Below are 19,961 nucleotides of genomic sequence, written 5' to 3' on the forward strand. Positions count from 1 at the left end.
ATGGTCTTTTGCAGGTAACACCACTCACATTTTTCAGAAGCCCTGAGAGGATGCACAGCCCCAGCGAAACTACTGTGGGCTGAGGAGGCAGCACTGAACTCTCCTTATATAATCTGGGTCATTCTGGAAGATCCAAGGCATTTCTGTGTGGTTCCAGATGGTTTAGGTTGTTCTAGAGGGGTTCTGCCCCATTCTGGAGAGTCGTGGGTTGTTTTGGAACATTTCAGCGGGTTCCAGATGGCTCTGGAGGATTACAGGAAGTTCCAGAAGGTTCTGAGCAGCTCCGCGGCCCCCGTGAGCCCTAAGATAACAGGATGGAGGGAGAAGGTGGGTGCTGTTTTCTCTTTTTTTTCACACTCTCTAAACTTATATTAATTGGCGTGAAATTCAGTTACTTTTCCACGAGTCGAGACAGCTTTGCCCGTGATGGCTACGTGTTAGCGATCTCCTTATCTTTAGCACGACCCATCATCAGCTTTTCTAACTGCTCTTCTGCTCACTTCCGCCACGCACACCGCCGACACACGGCTTCAGAGCCCGCCCTGCGGCGGTCCCCTAATCTGAGCGCCCTCCGAGTCGCCAGGGGGCGTGCTAAGCCCTCGCAGCGCTCCGCCGGAGCTGCGGCCGCGCGGGCGGCGGAAGAGGTCGCCGCAGTGTGCGCTCATGGAGCCGGGCAGCTCGCGCCGGCTGAGGTACGGGGCAGCGCGGGCGTGAGAGGTCCTAAAAGGGTGAGACGGGGATGGGGGTGGCGAAGCTGATGGTGTAGTGGGAGGTGGCTGTGCCTGAGCTGGTGCTTCTGTCCTCTGAACGCTTTCCATATCTCTCCCCGCAGGTGGAATAAAGGCCATCGGCATTCCTGCGGCCAGAAGGACTTCGCGCCCGACGGCTCCGCCGAGCAAGCTGAGCGTCTGCGGTTATACCTGGAGGAGCAGCAGCGGCAGCTGGCCGAGGAGCGCGTGGCACGGCCGTAAGTCTCTGGGCCTCGAGCCTGGATTCAGGCGGCAGTAGGCAGCGTGGCTGGTTTGGATGGGTCCTTGCATCCGCTTGGTGCTATTGGGTGGGCCTGGAGGCCACGTGTCAGCGGGGTTGCGGTTCCGGAAGTTCTCGTTGCACCTTATGCATCAGTTCTTGTGGCTTCTGCTGTATTCTGGAACTCGTGGTTTCTTGGGAGTTGTCTACAGCTACCAGGCACTCCTCCTGCAGTTTTGTGCTAGCAGATTTTCTGTCTATGCTAAGTGGTGAAAACCCTTGCACGAAGTTGTATAGGCTTTCAGAGTGGTGGCTTTTTGGCAAGGCTGAGTGGGTTGTTGTCTTCCACTGCATATCCATAAGCATGTGTCTGGAGCAGCAATGGAGACTTTAGAATGGGAGGGAGGTGGGAATGGTTAAAGTTCCTTTCGCATAACAGCCCCTGACTCAAGGAAATTGAGGTACTAAGCATGTAGCTGTGTCTCCAGAAAGATGCAAGGCATCTGAGTACTGCCTGGAGGTGCTGTCAACTAGCAGATGATGATCAAATCCTCACCTGGTATTGCTAGACCCAAAGGACTGTGGCTTCCTCAGGACTTACACTGTAAAAAAGCCATCTGAAAGCTTGCTGCTGTTTGACACCTTTCTGAGATTGTTAAATTGCTAGAACAGGAGTTGCTTGTGGTTGATTGTAGAACATGCTTGTAATAAAAAAATAAATTAAAAACTAATTCTTAACCTTCTCAGGGGGAATCTGGTGAAGGCCGTATGGAAGCCAGAACAGGGCATTGTGGAGCTGGAGTCTCCTGCGGTGAGTCTGCTGCAGTGTGTACTCAGTACCATCATCTCCTGCTGGCAACTCCTTGTTTTGCTACTTGAAATGGGAGAGAGCCTGGTTGTCAACAGAGAACAGCCAAAGTCCATCATAGGTTTGTGCTTCTGTTCCAGGGGAAGTTCTGGCACACCATGGGGTTCTCAGAGCATGGCAAACAGTGTCTGCTGCCTGAGGAGGCTTTGTACCTGATGGAGTGTGTAAGTAGGCTACCTGCACATAGATGGGAGCATTGGGCTCTTCATTAATGACTGAAGTAGCTGTAGTAGCTGGATGTTTACTCCCGTTTTGACTCAAGTCTGAAGTCAGCTTACATGTCAGTTGTTGCTGCAATTTGAGCAGTTAAATGTATGGTTCTCAAGGTGTTGTCTCTTTTAGCCTGTTTGCTGACGGTGATGTTGGTCTGCAGGCCATGGGTTCATGTGTTGCATTCTAAAGTAGTCTTTGTGCTGTTGATAGGATGTATCAGTTGGATCAGTAACGAGTTTATCCAGCTGATATTGTCTTTATCCTACTCATACATCAAATATGATGGTAGAAACTAGGAAAGTGTCTGGATGTTCTGAATTGCTGTTAGTAAAGCAGTAATAACTCTGGCCTTTCTCTTCACTGACTGCTGTTACTAGTGCAATAGGTGCACCAATCTAAAGGGGAGCTTTTTTCCCTTTGATCAGAATATGGGCATGTAATGATATCTAGTTACTGCAATAAGGATTTACTTTATGCTCTTTGCCTCTTGCAGTTTGACAATATATCATAAACAACAGTAAAATTTAATCAATTGTTAAGTACAGAATTCATCCCAAGAAACAGAGAAGACAAGCTAGATGTTTTTTATTTGCCTGTTTTTGGAAAAAGAGGCATAGTCTTGAGGTTAATTGCTGTTGCCTGGGGAAATTTACCTCTGGAACTGAGGTTGCAGTAAATGTTTAAGGAGCCACCAACTGGTAGTATCTGAAGATGCTTACAGTTCCCCTTCCTTAGCTCTCTCCATGTGGATAGTCCTAAATGTTTTGTAGTTGTGCTGTGTTCTGAATCACTGAGATAGTCAAAATTGAAGGAAATTATTTTCCAAAACAACGATATTTCAATAGTTGAGCAGATGCAGTGGTCTCACTAAAGGGCAGTGCTGGGGGAGGAGCTGACAGCTTTGGATTACGACTTCTTACCTCACTGCTAAAACTGTAGCATTGAGGAGGGACTGTATGTAGTAAGATAGGAAGTGCAAGGGAAAGCAAGAAGAGTGCTAGGACCAGCTATTGGGACCAGTAAAAAGATGCTGTTATGACCTTGCATAAGTTTGTTCCCTGTGATTCTCTAAACATCAGTCTTTATCCCCACAGGGCTCTCTCCAGCTCTTTTACAAAGATGTGCCCATGTCAATCCAGGAGGCCTATGAGATTCTGCTGTCCCAGGAGGCAATGAACCTGCTACATTACCAGGTGCGTTGGGAGCTCCAGCAGAGGATGTAAGCAGGGAGCCAATCCTTTGCATCATGACCTTTTCCAGGGATAGGGTAGATAAGAAGGAAAGTGGAGTAGTTCTTAGTTTTCCCCCCTACCACCATCCCCACTCATCTTCTTCCAGATAATCACTTCTTGTTTTCCTATCTTTCCTCTGGCTTTTAACCTTTAGCATTTTTTCCTCTTGCCTGTGTCGTACAGTGTTTACATAGTTGCAGCAGAACTGAGGCAAATTCTTTGGTGTTAGGACAGACACTTAACTTTCTTATTTTCCTTCGCTCCAAGGTGTTCAGCCACTTGAAGCAACTGGGCTATATTGTACTGAGATTCAACCCCAGGTAATCAGCTTTTCCCATGTTGCTTTTTCCTCTCTCAAGACCTTGAGTATCCCTGTGCCCACTCCGTGGCTCTCACGGAACAGAGAAGAGGACTTTGACCCTGCATTCCATGTCTTGGGAGGATTAAAGGCTAAAAGTGGCACTCTACCTTTTCTTCTTCTTTCCTTGTGAGGAGGTTACTGCTAATATGAAGTGTGGCATGAATATAGGGTGACTTTGGTCCTTCTTGTGGATTCATTTTTCCTGAGGAAAAAAAAGCTTTTTGCTGCTATTTTCTGGTGGTTGAGCAAAAGAGTATTTTCACTACCATGCCATATTCTCACTTTCTGTTGGTGTCTCCTTGCAGCACTGTCCTGTCACCCTATGAGAGGCAACTAAACCTGGAAAGTCATTGCATGAGCTCTGGGAAACCCCATCACAAAAGGAGGAGGAATTCCAGCCCTGGGTAAGAGTGTAGCCCCAAGCTGCCTTCCATGCTCTCCCAGGCCCTGCTGGCTCAGGAGCAGCTGGTTTGTGTGGTGACATTCCTAAGCACACAGCAGTGCTATTCATGACTATTTGCAGTGTTCTCTTCTGTCATGTCTGTAGGTCATCCAGGGCTAATGGGATGCTGCTAAGCTTCCTAAATGCACTGAAATGGAAGGGGAGAGAGATCAGCACAGATGTCTTACCTCCTTTTTTAGAGGGAGCAGATACACAAGTGTCCATTTTTCACTTTTTCTGCTGCCTTGATGTGTGTTAGGACTGCACAGCAAAGGGTGTAGTTGGGTCCTGATCCTTGTATGTAGCTCTAGAAATTGTCAAGAATGCAAAATAACATAATGACTAATTTTGCTATTATAATAATGAAAGTTTCCAGTAGATGGCATCCTTTTTTAAAAAACAGGGAGGAAGAGCCTGATCTGCGAGTTCCTTCCTGTTACTAAATTATTTGGTGCCCAAAGAGCTGTGAAGTTTTTGGAACTGGGAGATAAAACTGCTTGTTTCACAACTATTCCATCTTTTCTGTATGCCAGGGACTGGTGCCAGGTACCATTGAGAGATACTGGCAGAAAGGTTTATGCCTAGTAGTGCTGGTATCTGAGGCTTGCTCAGTTCAGCCGATAACCACAGCATTTGTGTGGAAGTGCTTGGCTCAGCATACAAGATGTGTGGAGGCTGCAGGGTGAGTTGAGAATGTGCGTACAAATCCAAACTGAGATTCTCTTGGATGTGGAAGTTGAACCTCTTGCAGGGCTGCTGAGACATTTATTCTACTTCTGGCATTCTCGGTTTGGTTTTGGCCTGTTTGATTGTTTTGTTTGTTTGTTTTTATCCTTCTGTTAAGCATGTATCTTCCTTCCAGCCATGAGGATTGTGGTCAGGGGTGAGCAGACTTGTCTTGGAGACTGCTGACTCCCTTGCCATCCTTCCTTAAGGCACAGCAGAGTGCATTCTTGCTATTGTATTGGAGAAAGCAGGATTTAAAGGGAATAATATATCACCACTAACCCTTTATGTTTTACATGCTGCTGTTTCTGTCTTTAGATCGTGTGAGAAGAAACATAAGGTATCTGAGGACTTTCCGAAAGCCGAAGGGACCTGTGAAAAAGGTGGAGAAGACTGTGGAGAATTCAGCTGTGTTCCCTTGGATGAGAAGCCATTGTCAGAACAACTAAAGGAATTGGTTACTGGTAATAGGGAGGAGCAGTCTGTCACATCAAATGCAGTTCCTCTTGATACAGGACAAAAGAACTCCCTGAGCCCTTCCAGGATTTTGGGGACTGGAGACCAGAAGGTGAGTGGTGCTGCCACTCATGCACCACACTGGGATTTTACCACCATCATCTTGCCAAATGTGGCCCCAGATCAGCCATGTATACATCTGCCCTCACCTGACAACAAGCTTCTGCCAGAAAATGTGCTAGGGAGGGAAGTTGATGCAGTCTCCTGGTGCAGACGCATCAACCAAAAAAAGGAGAAGCTATCACAGAAGGAAAGAGAACAGCGGGAGAGGGAAAGCAAGTACAAGAGCAGTATCAATGCTGACAGGGAGGTGAGGTGCTGCTTCAACTGGCAGGAATACAAGGCTCTTTTAAGACAGAGGAGCCAGCGGAGAGTTTGGAGACGACCACCGCATCTCTGGGACCAAGCTGTCACACCTCTTCTGCAGCCAGAGGAAGCTACCTCATCAGGTAGGGGCTATGAGAGACTACGAAGTTCATGCACACTGTCACCCTTGCACAGCTCTGGAAGTCTCGTTTATGCAGCAGCAAAAGGGATGACCTGGAGAAACTAAATAACAGTTTAGGGGGGTACCACCTTGAGAAGGAAAATCTTGTTTAGAAGGTCTAGGCAAAGTAGGCACAGGTAAGCTGAGCACAGATAGCAGAGAGGGAAGAGAGCTTGTCCTCTTGCCTTTCCATCTCTTCCTGAAGTTTTCTGTAGCCCACTCAAATGTCAGAATGACAGGGCCTTGGGAGGTTTTCTAGTGCATTCTTGATATCTTGCTGTATTTCAGTCCTTCCTGCTAGGCTATTAGGCATGTGAAATCAGGGCCAGCAAGTTGCAAAGCACTTGCGGTATGTTCTGGGCTGTGTGCTGGGATGAGATGAGGAAGTCTTTGAAGTAGCCAGTGGTGACGCTAGTGACGGTGCTGCCAGCTATTGTTGGAGAAAGACTTTTGAGTGAATGGTGGTGAAGAGCTTGGAGTGTCCTGGGACAGAAGTAGCTGGTCTGATTCTTTCCTGTTCTTCCTTCCTCCAGCTGTAGTCCTCCAGCGGATCAATGTGCTGCAGCCCTCCCACATACTGGATGGAGTCTCCTGGTTAGTATCCAGCCAGCCAGCTCTTTAACTGGTAGGGTGTGTGGCTGGGCTGTCCTGTGACTGTCCCAACTTTTGAGGTTTGTGAGATGCTCATGACACCAGCTTAGGAGCTGTCTGACATCTGGGATTCTGATGCATCTGTAGTGGGTGTCTGGCATTTCTGTGAAGCACTGGGTTGGAGAGACAGGGCTGCAGTAACAGATGGGGCATTCCAGGCTGATTATGAAGTTAGAATTGGTCTCATTTTTTTCTCACTGTTCCCTTTCTGCACACCAGCCAGGTGATTTCCTCAAGAGGTTTGGTTGGATTTTATGTGTAACTCATCTCTGGAATGTGCTGCCATCCCTGCTGCAAGGGTGGTAAAGCTTGGGCCACGGGATTTCTGGTTCTGCCTCAAAGAGTTGGTTGGTTTTATGTTGTTTCTGTAGAAGCAGTGCTTTGCTTCTGTATCTGCTGGTGGTACCTGTTGCAAGGGATTGCAATGAAAGGCAAGTGGCAGCTTGCTCTGATCTGCTTAGGGAAAGTGGAAGATTTAGAAAGTAACTGTAACAGCCCCAGGTGCAGTCCCTTGAGGAGAAAAGCCTTTCAGAGGACTCAGACTAGTCAGGCTTCTAGCACTTTTGTTCTTTCTTTATCTACTCCATCTTTACCCTGTGGTGTTTCAAACCCTTATGTGCATGTTTTTCCTCTCCTGTAGGCTACAAGAGGATTTGGAGAGTATCAAGATAGACTTCAATGTATATCAAGCGGATGCTGTGGCCACGTTTAAGAAGACAAATCCTGGGAAGCCATATGTCAGGATGTGTGTACAGAGGTATCTATGGGTCTTGTGCTGTGATTTGAAGTTTGCAGTAAATCCTAATGATCTGTGAATGACTCAGGGTCTTGTGAGCTTTACATTTCATCAGAATGCCTCTCTTAGGAGGATGGTCTTGCCCAAGCTGTTGCTTTTTTAGTGCAGACCTTGCACTCAACCGATCCACTCTATTTGGTCATCTACGTGTTACATGTCTGTAAATGTTACTGGAGTCAGGAATAACAAGCCACAGTTATATTTATGCAGTGCTTGTGAAACTTGCATAGTCTTAGCTCAGTTTTGTAAGGTGTCTGAATCTTCAGCTAGTGCCAATCCATGTGGCCTTCTGCAGAGATGCACTTTCACAGAGCTTGTGGCAAGCTCAGGGCCATGAGTTGAATATTTTAGTCTTTGTCAAATGTAACTTTAAAATGAGTACAAACAGAAGATAGGTATTTCCCTTTCTTGCTGGATCCAGAATCTAATACTTAAATTCTGAAGGTAGGTACAAAGTTCTGGCCCCGCCTTTTTTAATTTTGGCGTATTAAAACTGTACCTCTTCCACTCTGTGCAGCTGTAGTAAACAGGGGAAGGAAGGCAGTAGTGCAGTTTGACAAAAGTCTGTGCCACTGGCAAGTAGGATGATCTTTGCTGCATAAACATTTCCATCCAAGACCAAACTTTGTAGAATTCAAAGGAGGGAAAAAACAGTCAGGTGTGGATCCCAGTAACCTAAAGATTTTGCAAACACAAAGCTGTTAGGATTGGATTGGCAATGTGCCAGCAGCACTGTGAGATGTGTTTGATAGGTGCAGTGTGGAGAATTGTGTAGATGCCTTTATTTTTGGCAAGGAATTTGACAGCTTCCAGTTCCCGACATGTAACATGCTTTTTGGGTGGTTGGCAGCTTCCTGCTTTGTTTGAAAAGGATGGAGAGGTTTACTGACAGCTAAGACCAGAAGGAGCCGTTTTCCCTGACCAGGACAAAGTTGTTTATATATTCTTGCTGTGAGAGCAATGGGATATTTTTCTTTCTACAGCTTTGACAAGCAGATCCCATCCCTTCAGGCTTTGAAGCAGGTTACGTGTCAGAGTGGGGACGTCCCAGTGGTCTTTGCACTGGTGGACCATGGAGAAATTGCCTTCTACTCACTGAAGGAGTTCAAGCTGCCAGTTGATGTCAATTTCTGAAATTATTGACATTAACTTAAATTGTGCAGGTGAAGGAAGGATCTTCACTCAGGATCTACTTTCTTGATTAATGAAATATTATAGAAAATAGAGTCTGTGATAACCAGATGGAACTTTGGGTGGTAGCACTATATTTGCTGTTAGAGGCTTCACCCAATAGGGAAATGGCTCATGCATGACAGCAAAATGAAAACTGAAAACAATGGTTTAGCTGGACATTTCTGGACTGGAGTACAGCCTCTGCTGTTGTAGTTGGGCTGAGGTGTATTTTGGCTGTACAGCGTTATGCCATATTAAAGTTATACCACCAGTATTGGCATGCTGTATCTGTTGTCTCAGCAGGGCTTTACTGTAGTCCCTGTTTTAACCTGATATTCTCTTTCTTGGCTGTGAATCCTTGTCTGTCTTTCTCAAGTGAGAAATCCCTGAGTAAAGAAAGAAGGTAGAAATGCCTCCTGAGCCTTCCAAGCCTGTGGCTGTTATGCTCCAAACCAGGGACATCTTTGCTTTCATGGCCTTATCATGTGAGCCTTCCTCCGTCATATCCAGGTACTAAATTTTCTTTAGCTTCTATGCAAAAGTACCAGTGTCAGGTGCCAGAAAATCTGCTCAGTGGGTACTGGGCCCAGCTGTGTTCAGTATCTAGGTTCTTCAGAAGCGTAGTAGCAACTGTTCTAGATGAATCTTACATTATAATTTTTTAGTTCCTTTTGGAGGTGGAGAGAAGTTTAAACAATAAAGAACCTTTTCCAACACTGAAAGTTTCTCAGTCTGGTTCTTAACTTCCACAGAAATGTTTGTGAGTTACACAGAGAGAGGCATTCTGGGGAAACTGCTGGGCCCCTAGTAGCATTGTTGGGTGAATGCCTGCTCATAGTCCTGCAACCATGCCATGTGTTTGGATCCTTGTTCCTAGGAGGGCAGCATGACTCAGAGCCTGGAGGAGTCTGCTTCCCCATGCAGTTCCTGTTGGCACACAGCACCTTGCCATCTTCCTCCTGCATGGTCAGAAGTATTGTAGCCCAGAGTGGCAGCAGTATGCTGCAAGCACTGTGCTTGTTCCTGTTTCAGTCACATGCTTGTGTTTATCAGATGCTGGAACTGAGCAGGACTCTGCTAAGGTAAGGGTCTAACAGCTGCTACTACACTCCTTTTCCTCTCTGCCCAGAGTCTTCATCTTTGCTCTAGTAGTACTCTTTAGAACCTGGGGCTGTTGACAGTTCCAGCCTGTGCCCTCAGCTTTCTCCCAGACTGTTGCAGATTAAAGGCAGTAGGACGAGAATTTCTGAGAACAGAAATAGCCAAAAGAGCTATAGTGTGACCTACAGAGATCTTGTTTGTCCTAGAATTAGGTCAAAGTCATTCCTGTTGATTTCAGTCTCATCTGCTTATGCTAAAGTGGAATTGCATTGATGAACTCTACAAGAACCACCTGTTGAGTTTTGCTAGGGCAGAGACTAGAGACTAGAGTTCAGCACAAAACAGTTATAACTTAAAAACCACTGCAGGAAGAATTGAGAAACTGCTTTGTTCAGCACTACATCTCAAAGTGGCAAAGAGGGCCGGACAAAGCATGAGAACGGGCTTTCCCGGCCCTGACCACCAGTTCCTCACTCCTCATGCGCCTGCACCTACCCGAGCCCACCGGGCGTACCGCTTGTTACCGGGGGGAGGGGGAAGGGAGGGAGCGGTTAGGGAGAGGAAGGGAACTAGGGACAGCAGTGGGTGCAGTAGGTGCTTTGTGACTGGCTCGTAGCGGACCAAGAGCTGAATTAGCCCCGCCGAGGCGGGTGGCAGAGGGAAGAGGAGAAGGATCTGACGATTTGCATGTGGAGCTCTCCCGGGGGGCGTAGCTTATAGGCAAAGCCCCGCCCTGGGAGCGCAGTTTGTACGCGAGGGCCCGCCCCACCGCGCCCCTCCCGGAGGTTTCCAGTGAGGCCGGCGCCGCGCAGGGAAGGGGGAGCGAGCACGGAGCGAAGCGAGGCCGGGGCGGCTCGGCCCAGGCCCGCCCGCCCCCCCCCGTCTCTCTTCCCCGTAGGTAAGTGTGGCGGATGCACCGGCCTGGGCCGGACTAAGGGTTCCTGCGTAGGGTCCGACTGCGGGAGGGGTCTCTCGGAGGCCCGGGCCGGTACCCAGGGCAGTGGCCGCGGCCCCACCCAGGCACCGCGGTGCCCTGCGAGCTTTGCTCCGGAACCTCTCTGGCGGGACCGGCAGGTGCTCACGGCTTACGCGTCCCCTGCCCTGGGAGTCCCTTTTCCCGAGGATATAGTCTCAGCTCGGTCATAAAAGTTCAGGCATCAGTGGGCTGTTGGGTTTGCAGGTTTTTTTTTTTTTTTTCACTTTATTTATTTTCTTGCTTATCGAGTTTGATCTATTGTGTTTACTCTGAACGTGTAGCTGGGGAGCGCTGCCAGGGAGACTGGGAGCCCTACATTCCGGGATTTTCTTGAGGTAGCCGCTGTGGCCGCTTACTCCAAACTTTCCGTCCTCGCCCTTAGCACACGTGGGCTGTGGGCCGAGCATCAAGTGAAAACTGTCCCCTACGGAAGCCACGACCTCCTTGCTGCGCTCCTAGTCTGTCCCGTCTCACTGCTGCTCTGATCCGAGCCTCAGCCTGCAGCAAGAAGGGACGTGGCTGTGACCCTCTTTTGTGGTACTCTTTCTGCTGCAGTGCAGTAATGAATAAGAATTGTTAGGCATGATTTATGATCTTCTGTTACAACCTTCCGATATTATATAGATTGAATTAATATCTTTATTGATGACCTAGATGAGGGAATTGAGTGTACCCTCAGTAAGTTTGCAGATGACACAAAGTTGGGAGGATGTGTCAAACTGCCTGAGGGTAGGGAGGCCCTTCAGAGGGATTTGGATAGGCTGAATAGCTGGGCTGAGCAAAATGGGATGAGGTTCAATAAGAGCAAGTGCCGGGTCCTGCACTTTGGCCACAATAACCCCATGCAATGCTATAGGCTTGGGGCAGAATGGCTTGAAGAATGTAGAGAGGAAAAGGACCTGGGGGTGTTGGTTGATGCTCGGCTCAACATGAGCCGGCAGTGTGCCCAGGTGGCCAAGAAGGCCAACAGCATCCTGGCCTGTATTAGAAATAGCGTAGCCAGCAGGAGCAGGGAGGTGATCATCCCCCTGTACTCAGCTCTGGTACGGCCGCACCTCGAGTACTGTGTTCAGTTTTGGGCCCCTCACTACAAGAAGGACATTGAGGCCCTGGAGCGTGTTCAGAGAAGGGCAACAAAACTGGTGAGGGGTCTGGAGCACAAGTCTTATGAGGAGCGGCTGAGGGAGCTGGGATTGTTCAGTCTGGAGAAGAGGAGGCTCAGAGGAGACCTTATTGCACTCTACCACTTCCTGAAGGGGGGTTGTGGTGAGGAGGGGGTGGGCCTCTTCTCCCTGATAAATAACGACAGGACGAGAGGGAATGGCCACAAGTTGCGCCGGGGAAGATTTAGATTAGACCTGAGGAAGCATTTCTTTTCTGAAAGAGTGGTCAGGCACTGGAATGGCCTGCCTAGGGAGGTGGTTGAGGCACCATCCCTAGCGCTGTTCAAGAAGCGTTTAGATGAGGTGCTAAAGGATTTAATTTAGTAGTTGGGTAGAGATAGTGATAGGAGGATGGTTGGACTAGATGATCTTATAGGTCCTTTCCAACCTTATGAACTTATGAACTTATGAATTATTGTTTATTATTATTTTCTTTCCTAATACTGTGTAGATTGGATTACTTTGTATTTTTTTTCTTCTCAAATAGTTTGCTGGGTGACGGGGTGTGCTGTTTCACACCAGCCTGTAGCGGGCAAGACAGAAGTTGTTTGGCATTGTCTCAGGTTGCCTGCAGTTGTGGCAGTGGAACAAAGTGGTTGCTGACATCTTGTCTCCTGGAGATGAGGCTTAGCCTTAGCTTTGGTGAAAGTTTTGTGTTTGTGTAGTGGTGTTTGTGGCACAGAGCAGCTGAAGGGGACTCAAGGGTCTGTGTTTCTGCAGGGGCCCAGAGCTTTATGCTTAGGTGAGGAAAACGATAAGATGAAAACTTGTCTGGGACAATAAAAGTTGTCCATTGTGATGTGTTACTTGATAGGAAAGCTGCTTTTTGTATTCATCTGGGAGTGCTTCAGTCAACTGGAATATCCTGCTGCACTGAGTCCCACGTGAATCTATGTTCAGAGTAGGCTACCTCCTGCTTTTACCTTTGATTTGGGAAGCTGGGGCTTCTGGCAAGCAGAATGCAAAGCTGTGGTGCATCTCAAGGCTTTTCTGTGCATGCTGATACGTTGCCTGTAAAGGCAACCTGGCCAATGGAGGGGACAATGACAATCTGTATAGCTTGAGGTGCTCCATTCAGTTTGTGGTTTAGAAATGGGAAAAGAGTTCTCAAATGTTTTTTTGTAGGACAGTGCTGAGAAACGTCATTTTTTGCTTTGTTTTGTACAGATTACATCTGCTCCAGCTCCTTACTGAAGAAAATTATTGGAGGAGTTAAATCAGTTCAGGGAAACCTATATCTTCCAGTTGCCTTCTGGTACAGTATTGCAATTAGTATGATGGACTGTGTATGGACTGCTGTGGGTAGTTTCCATCACCAATGCTGAGTCTTGAGAGTTGTTAGTGGATTTAATCATATGTAAGTAGTGTGGTTAGTACACCCCAATAAGAACGTGTAATACCGCTAGGAACTGGATCTTCATTTGAAGTGGATTATTGAAGGGGGAGCTGACAGTAGTTTTACTTCTGAGCGGAAGTTCTATGGAAAAACTGTGTCATTGGAAAGTTCCTTCTTGTATCTTTCTGTGCTGCTTTAAGTTGAACTTTGTGGCTTACTCTGTTGACCCACTATGGTGTGTAAGGTGCTATTCCGAAACTATCTGAATCATGCTTATTAGTAGTAGACCAAGAGTTTTGCATGTTGTGCAATAATGTTGTCTAGTGCAAAGACTTCATTCTCTTATAGCAATTTCATGTTGTCATGCTCCCATGACAAGGAAGACACAATAGGAGACATAATGACACATGCGTTTTGCACAATTAGTAAATTCATTGCAAATGGAAGGTCTCTGGTAACTGAACACAAAGCTGTGAGACTACGTAGACTTCTCTGATTTGTATGACTGTTTCTTAGTTATTTTGGAAGGATTCTTGGAGAATCCATTCAATTCTTACTAATGTTTTCTCTGTTTTGAGAGAATGGCTACCTGCACAGTCTCTTCAGTTGCTCATTTAACTCTAGGTTCACAAAAATAAATCCTTTTTGCAGGAAGATCTTTCAGTTTACCTCTCTGCTGCCTAACTATTGATTGCAAATTGCATCTGATTACTCCCCTGTTACTATAAAGTTGAGAATGTTGAGGTGCTAGCAGTTATCAGCACTTACATTTTGCAAGGGAGATCTATGTATGGGTCTCAGACGTAAAAATAATGCTGTCAAAGCATCTTTTCAGAGAACCCTTATTCTGGGGAGAGTGTGTCTTGTGCTTCTAAGTTTTCTGCCAACTGCATCTGCTCCTTCATTTGCTCTACCTATTCTGTTTGGCTTGTGTTTTATACTTCAGTATATATCTTGATAGTGTGTCATAGCCAAGCAAGATTATAGAGATGAACTGCACAGTGGCAGGCCAATTAAATAATAGGGATTTTTTCAAAACTTTTAATTTCATAGAAATTAATGTCTGACAAGTCTAATGGCTTTCTGGAATCAAAAGACTTAATGCTAATGTTTAAATAATGCTGATTTTGGTTAATACCAGTACAGCTGGTACTATGGAATAGCTTTGTCCTGTGTAATTGATGCAGCCTTTGTTTTGTTACTGCTCTTAATGTTTCTGGGGACAGGGAGGAGTCCTAGATCAGACAAGGCTGTGGTGGTTACTGTTTGCTTGTAGTTCAAACAAAGCTTTTTGATAAGGACTTTTATTTTAGCAGGGCTTCTAAAGTATTATCAAATGTGTAAATAAAAGTTCTTTCTTTAAGTATCTGTAAGCAGGGAAGAGAGGTGAAGGAGGAAGCATCAAAAAGTAGGAGACCTAAAAAGCATGGCAAGATTCAAAAGCACTTGAGATGTTAGATGCCTTTTAGAGAAAGCTGTTGGACCTGTTCAAATTGAGTAAAGGTCACCTAGGAGGTTAACAGACAGTAATTTGTAACTCTTACCTGAAGAAAATACGCATTACAGGTATGGCTTAACTTGGGAACCTGTCCACCTTTAATTCATGGAAAAACTTCTGATCCGGGCTTCCTCATCTTGTAAGACTGGATTAGCTTGCATGGTTGGGATTTGGTGGACTAGTTCTCTTATGTTTGTGGATGTATATTTTACTCACATAACAGGATGCAAGCAAAAATTGTGAAAAGCTTTTACAAAAAGTAATTCCCTCACAACATAGTTATCTGAGAAAATCCAGTGTCTCAGAAAGCTGTGGATGTGTACCAAGAAACATGTCCACGCGCCAAAGCAGTGAAGACAGAGCAAAACGTGGAGCTCTGTACTGTGATTGGTAACACTCAACAGCAAGTAATAGTTACTGCTTTTCCTAGGAAAAGAAGTATTTTCTTTTTTTGAGTATGGGTCTGTCATGAGACCTGGCACGTGTACTTGCCATAAATCTCAATGTCTGAAATGAATTGAGCTAAGCAAAGAAGCCAGAGTGAAATTTGTTTTCAGTGTTATCTGCTCAGCCTGTTATTGGCAACAGGATCATCTTGCAATTTGTGTTAACGCTAACCGTAACACCTCTTTTTGCTTCTCTGTGTGAGTAGTGAAGAGCATTTGCTTTGTGGCTGGATCTAATTAAATGATGTGAAGAAGAGTACCTCACCACATTGAGCCAAGCAGACTAACAGAGCTGCGTGGGCTCAATATGTGGTATGCTTTGAGCTCTGCTGTCAGGTGTCCGTGCACTCAGTGTGAGCAAGACTGGGATTGATTCAGCCTTGGTGTATTGTTGCCTATAAACAGACTGACCTCGGTATTTCTTACAATATACGGTTGCATATAGTTTCCGGTTAATAGGCTAATTTTGAAAGCCTAAAGAATTGTCTTCCTGGAAAACAAGAACATTAGATGCATGCAGATGTTGACTGGCTTCAGAAGCTACTGGAGAATTTCTTTCCAGCTACTGGTAGCCACAACTTCTACCATATGACTGTAAATGCTGACTGCTGACTGGCAGATAACCAGAGCACATGGAACTGGAGTTTTATGTAAGACACCAAAGGTGTGTGGGAGAGAAACTGGTCTGCTAGTATGTAAATGTGCAACTGGAAGATAAGATTATACCAATTGCACAATCTTTTTGTTTTTATCAAAACTGGAAGAAGTATTTACTGTATAAAAAGAAGATTCTCCTCATTGGCAAGAGCCTTGTGAATTTGTAGTAATTCCGCTTGGACAACCAGTGCTACAGTGTGTGTATTTCTCTTAGCTGTTCCTTCCCACCCTTCATTCAAAGCTACTTTTCCTGTCATCTCCTCCCATACTGTGAAACTCAGGAGTTCTTTGGTCAGGCGTGAAACCCTGATAGAAGCAATGAAAACTGACTTGTAATGAGCACATCATCTTGCCAGGATGACATTTTCTCCAAGTGAGTTACTGTTTTGTTCTGTGAACTACTATGCTCCTTAGCCAGTTGAGCAAGTTATTGTGGGCTAGAGCATGAGTTCTAGCTAGATCTCTTGCATAAGCAGGTTAAAACAGTATGCTTCTAGATGCAGTTAATAATTCAGGGTAAAACATTCTAGCAGTGTTAAATATAAAGTAGTGACTCTCAAATCAAGCCCACTCTTCTTATTTTGCTGCTAATTGTAAGTTTATCTCTGCTGTCACAGCTAAGGAGGTCTTTTTTCTAAAGTCAAAAGCATAATCAGCAGAGTTTCTCTGTAGGTTTACCTAGTTTAACAGGTCTGGGATATTGATTGACAGAGGGAAAGGGTGCGTCTCTGGCACTTTCCTTGTCTGGCTAAGGGCAAACTGTGTTATATGTGGGTGTGATTTGCTCTCCTTGCATGGCACAGCAGCTTGTCACTGTGCTGTAGTTTCTGCTAGCTTAGAGTAAACACAGCCTTGTGTGAAGATGTCCCTCTTTCTCCCAGGAACGTCTATCCAGTGAAAGTTCTTCATAGAAGACCTATGGTTTGATACAAATTTTGAAATTCCAGTTCAGGTTCCTAAATTGTTGTAGGAAGATGTACTTCCCAAGTAAACCACGCATTTCTTCTTTCTCTGTGGATTTCCTGCCATAGGTGTTCCTGTGCATGTTCTCCATTCCAGCTAATGCTAATTGTACTGTTCAACAAGACGGATGCCTGCAGCTGCTGGGCTAAGAGCCACCCTTCTCTGTGTTGAAGGGAGATGGTGGGGGATTATGCTTGTTTCTTGGTTCTGATGTGATCTCCCGGTCCTCTGAAGGAGGACTGTATGTCAGTCTCCTTGATGAGCTCTGGGCAGCACTGTGCAAGTGGCTGGAGATTTTAGAGAGCGGATCAGGAAGATAAAAAGTGAGTAATACAATGAAGAAATGTGGCTTCTAGCCTGGGGACTTTCTGAAGGGATTTGTCAAAATAAAGGGTAGAGAGTGCTCTGTAATAATTTTTCTTCTTGTAGGTCTTTCTGGGTTGGTAAGGTCTTGTTAGAAACAATTTGAAAACAATTCAAGCTCTCAGTAGTGGATGGCTGATTTAAGTCATTAGCTATTAGGCTATTATTGGTAGGAACACACAGATAGCCAGCCACCTTGTTTGGCAGCTTCTGTGCTGATGGGACAAGAAAGCTGGATTCTCTATTACCCATCCAACACCTTTGCTTGAATTAAACACAGGCCAAGACCCTGCGTTGCTCTGGTAGTCCCATTAGCAATCCTGGTCCCTCTCAGCCTCTTGTGATACCAACCTAGTTCCCTGCTCTCTGCCTTGTATGCATGTGTCTTTTCTGACATGGCTTACTGTAGGATGTCTGTGTTGGTTTCTCACTTCTTTTTAAAAGTTCTGGCTCTCACCATGCATATGTTAATTGTGTGTAGAGTAGCTGCTAAATTACTGTAATTTCCTGCCCAACAGATTGAAGAAAGACTGGAGTGTCCAGCATCTGCTTCATGAAAAGCTGAGCTGTCTGGACACTGGAACTTGTGAAACTGGAATAGATTGCCCAGATAGCTGGTGGATGCCCTGTCCTGGAGATGTTCAAGGTCAGGTTAGACAGGGCTCTGTGACTGAGCTGTAGGTTTCCCTGTTCATTGCAGGTGGGAAGCAGACCAGATGGCCTTTACAGGTCTCTTCCAAATCAAACCTATGATTCTATGAAAGATTTGGGAACCATGGTCCTGCCTATCTAGTAAGTTGTCAGGATGTGGTTCAAACTTAAGCTCTACCAAATCAAGAGCAAAGCACAAATGCAGAGGAGAGATGTGACAAAGGATCTCCTGAGCCGCAAAGAGTATGAGACCTTAAATTGGTACCCACCTCATGACTGCTAGATGGCAGGTCAGTCTGCCTCATTTGCCCTGCTTGGCTCCTCCTGCAGTTGTGAGAGGCAGGGCAATGAGATGCACCAAAAGGCTTGTGCTTCTAGCTGTACATTGGGCTGCAGGTGCAAGATTTCCTTCCCCTGCCCCCACCTTGAGCAGGGAAGTTAGCTTGATACTTTACAAAAGCAGGTTAATAATTAATGGCGCTACCCTGCAGGCAGCTCTGTGCCCTTTCTGCTGTACCCGGGGAATGAGCTGAAAATGCGATTCTTTTTCTTCTTAGTTCAGTAGCCGGAGGGTTACCTGGTGTGGAAACTGATACTAGACCATAATACTGTGAGCCAGGGAGCTAATCTTTAGATTGGGTTTGTCTAAATGTTTAAGCAGCTGCTGCAGTTTGGCTTGCCTCTCTGGATAAAGCCAGCTGAAGTGATCATAAAATGGCAGTGTAAGGTCTTCTGAAATCCCATTGGTTCATCTGTACTGCTTTGTCTCAGCTATGTGGGAATGGTATTGGGTGAGGAAGCCCTACAACTAATGATGAAGGTCTGCAGCTGTATCAGGTGTTAGTTACTCTGTAGCTGTGTTTTCTCATCCTGCTCAAGCTGATTTGTGTTAAATACTGGACCAAAATAACCTGCTTATGCTTGCTTCTTTTCTCAAGCTGCTTTTGTTTACGTGGCTTTTTTTTGTTTTGTTTGTTCGTTAGGATTTTTGGTGCCAAGCGGGGACAATGAGAAGGTTCTTAAGACCTGGACATGATCCAGTAAGAGAGAGGCTCAAGCGCGAACTTTTCCACTTTAACAAGGTACAGTGCTGTCCTCAAACTCCAGGAGATGTGTACGAGGCAAATCTATCCAGAATTGTTGCACAGAATAAAGGGAAGGAAGAAAAGTGCTTGAGTGTGGATGGAAAAGTTAAATGTAGGAGAAATGGTTTGTTCTAGTTTTCTGTAGTGTGTGTATATATATATATATAATATATATATATATTTTCCCTCTGATGGTCCTACCTAGTTTTCTTTATGCTTATGAACATGTTCTTAGTTCTGGATTATTATTTTTTTTTAATTTTATTTTAAAGCAAAAAGATGCTGTCTTGCTGCTGAGTGGCACTTGCTGAAAGATCTTTGCTGCAACTTTCCTATACCTTTTTACTCTGAGTGTTCAGCACTTTGTCCAGCTGTGCTGTTGCTTGTCACTTTGTGTTTGTGACAGTGCATATTTTAGCTGGTCTTTGCTGTACCACTATAAAAGTAAATACTTCTCTTATGTACACAAGTGAGATACAATTTGTGATGCGGCTGAAGCTACAGGTCTTTGACTGTGATTATTTTTTGGGGTTATAAGTGTATATCTGTTTTTAAATGCAAATTTAAGTCTTTGGTAGAGATGTGGGGCTACCTAAGGCAGTACAGTGGCCGTGAATAATTTACTCACTATTATCTTAGTCTGATTTTGTATCTGTTCTTTTTTGCCTCCTTTTTAAGAGGAGAAGCCAGTAATGGCTGTGCTGGCTATACAGCACTGTATGCATTTGTCAACAATTTATGGGCTGGTTCAGCCTGGTTCCATGACGACTGGGGCAGGGGGACACGTAGACCCAAGCCCTGGGGAAGGGGAAAAGGGGAAAAAGGGAAAGGGAGATGGGCCTAAAAATAAAAGAGCGGCAACAATCTGAGGAGTAAAGCTAATTTACTTAGTAAGATACTAGAATGCAAATTAACACAATGTAATACAATATAATTGGAATTGAAGCTAATAAATAAAATAAAATGAGAGAGAGCTAAATGTTGAAGGTGAGACGACTAGGGAGCACCTGCTGCTGGGTCAATCTGAAAAAGAGCCTGTGTCTCATGACACATAAACAGTTTTTATCTTTCCCTCAGTGGAAAACAGAAAAATGCAAAGCGACTCAAAGTCCTCTGGGGTATGTAGTTCTTATTCTCTTTTGAGACAGATATACTCAGAACTATCTATGATCCATGGAACTGGAGCATTAACTCTTTAACTCCCAGTGCACTACATGATGATATGATGTGGAATGCCAATAACAAAAATCATAAAACCGTGACAGCATTTTATTTTGCGCCCTGAACA

The 19,961-nt window shown here is 45.3% G+C and overlaps 2 protein-coding genes across 7 annotated transcripts in view; both read left to right on the top strand.

Annotated features, from left to right (window-relative positions):
- The first annotated feature begins 649 nt into the window (after window positions 1-649).
- On the top strand, window positions 650-8,578 carry TSEN54 (tRNA splicing endonuclease subunit 54). The gene is made up of 11 exons (XM_065735584.1): window positions 650-692; window positions 833-967; window positions 1,717-1,780; window positions 1,918-2,001; window positions 3,145-3,243; window positions 3,550-3,602; window positions 3,949-4,047; window positions 5,130-5,776; window positions 6,348-6,408; window positions 7,106-7,222; window positions 8,245-8,578. Exons 1-11 carry the CDS (start codon window positions 664-666, stop codon window positions 8,393-8,395), a joined length of 1,539 nt encoding a protein of 512 aa, XP_065591656.1. The 5' UTR covers window positions 650-663; the 3' UTR covers window positions 8,396-8,578.
- A 2,111-nt stretch (window positions 8,579-10,689) lies between these two features.
- The window catches only part of LLGL2 (LLGL scribble cell polarity complex component 2), a 33,148-nt gene continuing 23,876 nt past the window's right edge, over window positions 10,690-19,961 (top strand). For 3 of the 6 annotated variants that reach the window (XM_065735585.1, XM_065735587.1, XM_065735588.1), the window contains exons 1-2: window positions 12,911-12,929; window positions 18,572-18,670. In XM_065735585.1, coding sequence (XP_065591657.1) covers window positions 18,596-18,670 — 75 coding nt within the window. In that variant the 5' untranslated portion in view covers window positions 12,911-12,929; window positions 18,572-18,595. Of the gene's footprint in view, window positions 10,708-12,910; window positions 12,930-18,571; window positions 18,671-19,961 lie in introns of those variants that run through there. The other 3 variants (XM_065735589.1, XM_065735590.1, XM_065735586.1) reach the window with 2 other exon arrangements.

Source organism: Cyrtonyx montezumae, unplaced genomic scaffold (genome assembly GCF_038088225.1).
Source record: "Cyrtonyx montezumae isolate F1298 unplaced genomic scaffold, pur_monq_1.0 scaffold_19, whole genome shotgun sequence".
NCBI classification, from domain to species: Eukaryota; Metazoa; Chordata; class Aves; order Galliformes; family Odontophoridae; genus Cyrtonyx; species Cyrtonyx montezumae.

Excerpts from the sequence above, each read along its gene's own strand:
- TSEN54 (XM_065735584.1), top strand. The coding sequence starts at position 664 with ATGGAGCCGGGCAGCTCGCGCCGGCTGAG. Across the intron at positions 693-832 it reads GGCAGCTCGCGCCGGCTGAG|GTGGAATAAAGGCCATCGGC; the intron begins GTACGGGGCAGC and ends CTCTCCCCGCAG. Across the intron at positions 2,002-3,144 it reads CTTTGTACCTGATGGAGTGT|GGCTCTCTCCAGCTCTTTTA; the intron begins GTAAGTAGGCTA and ends TTATCCCCACAG.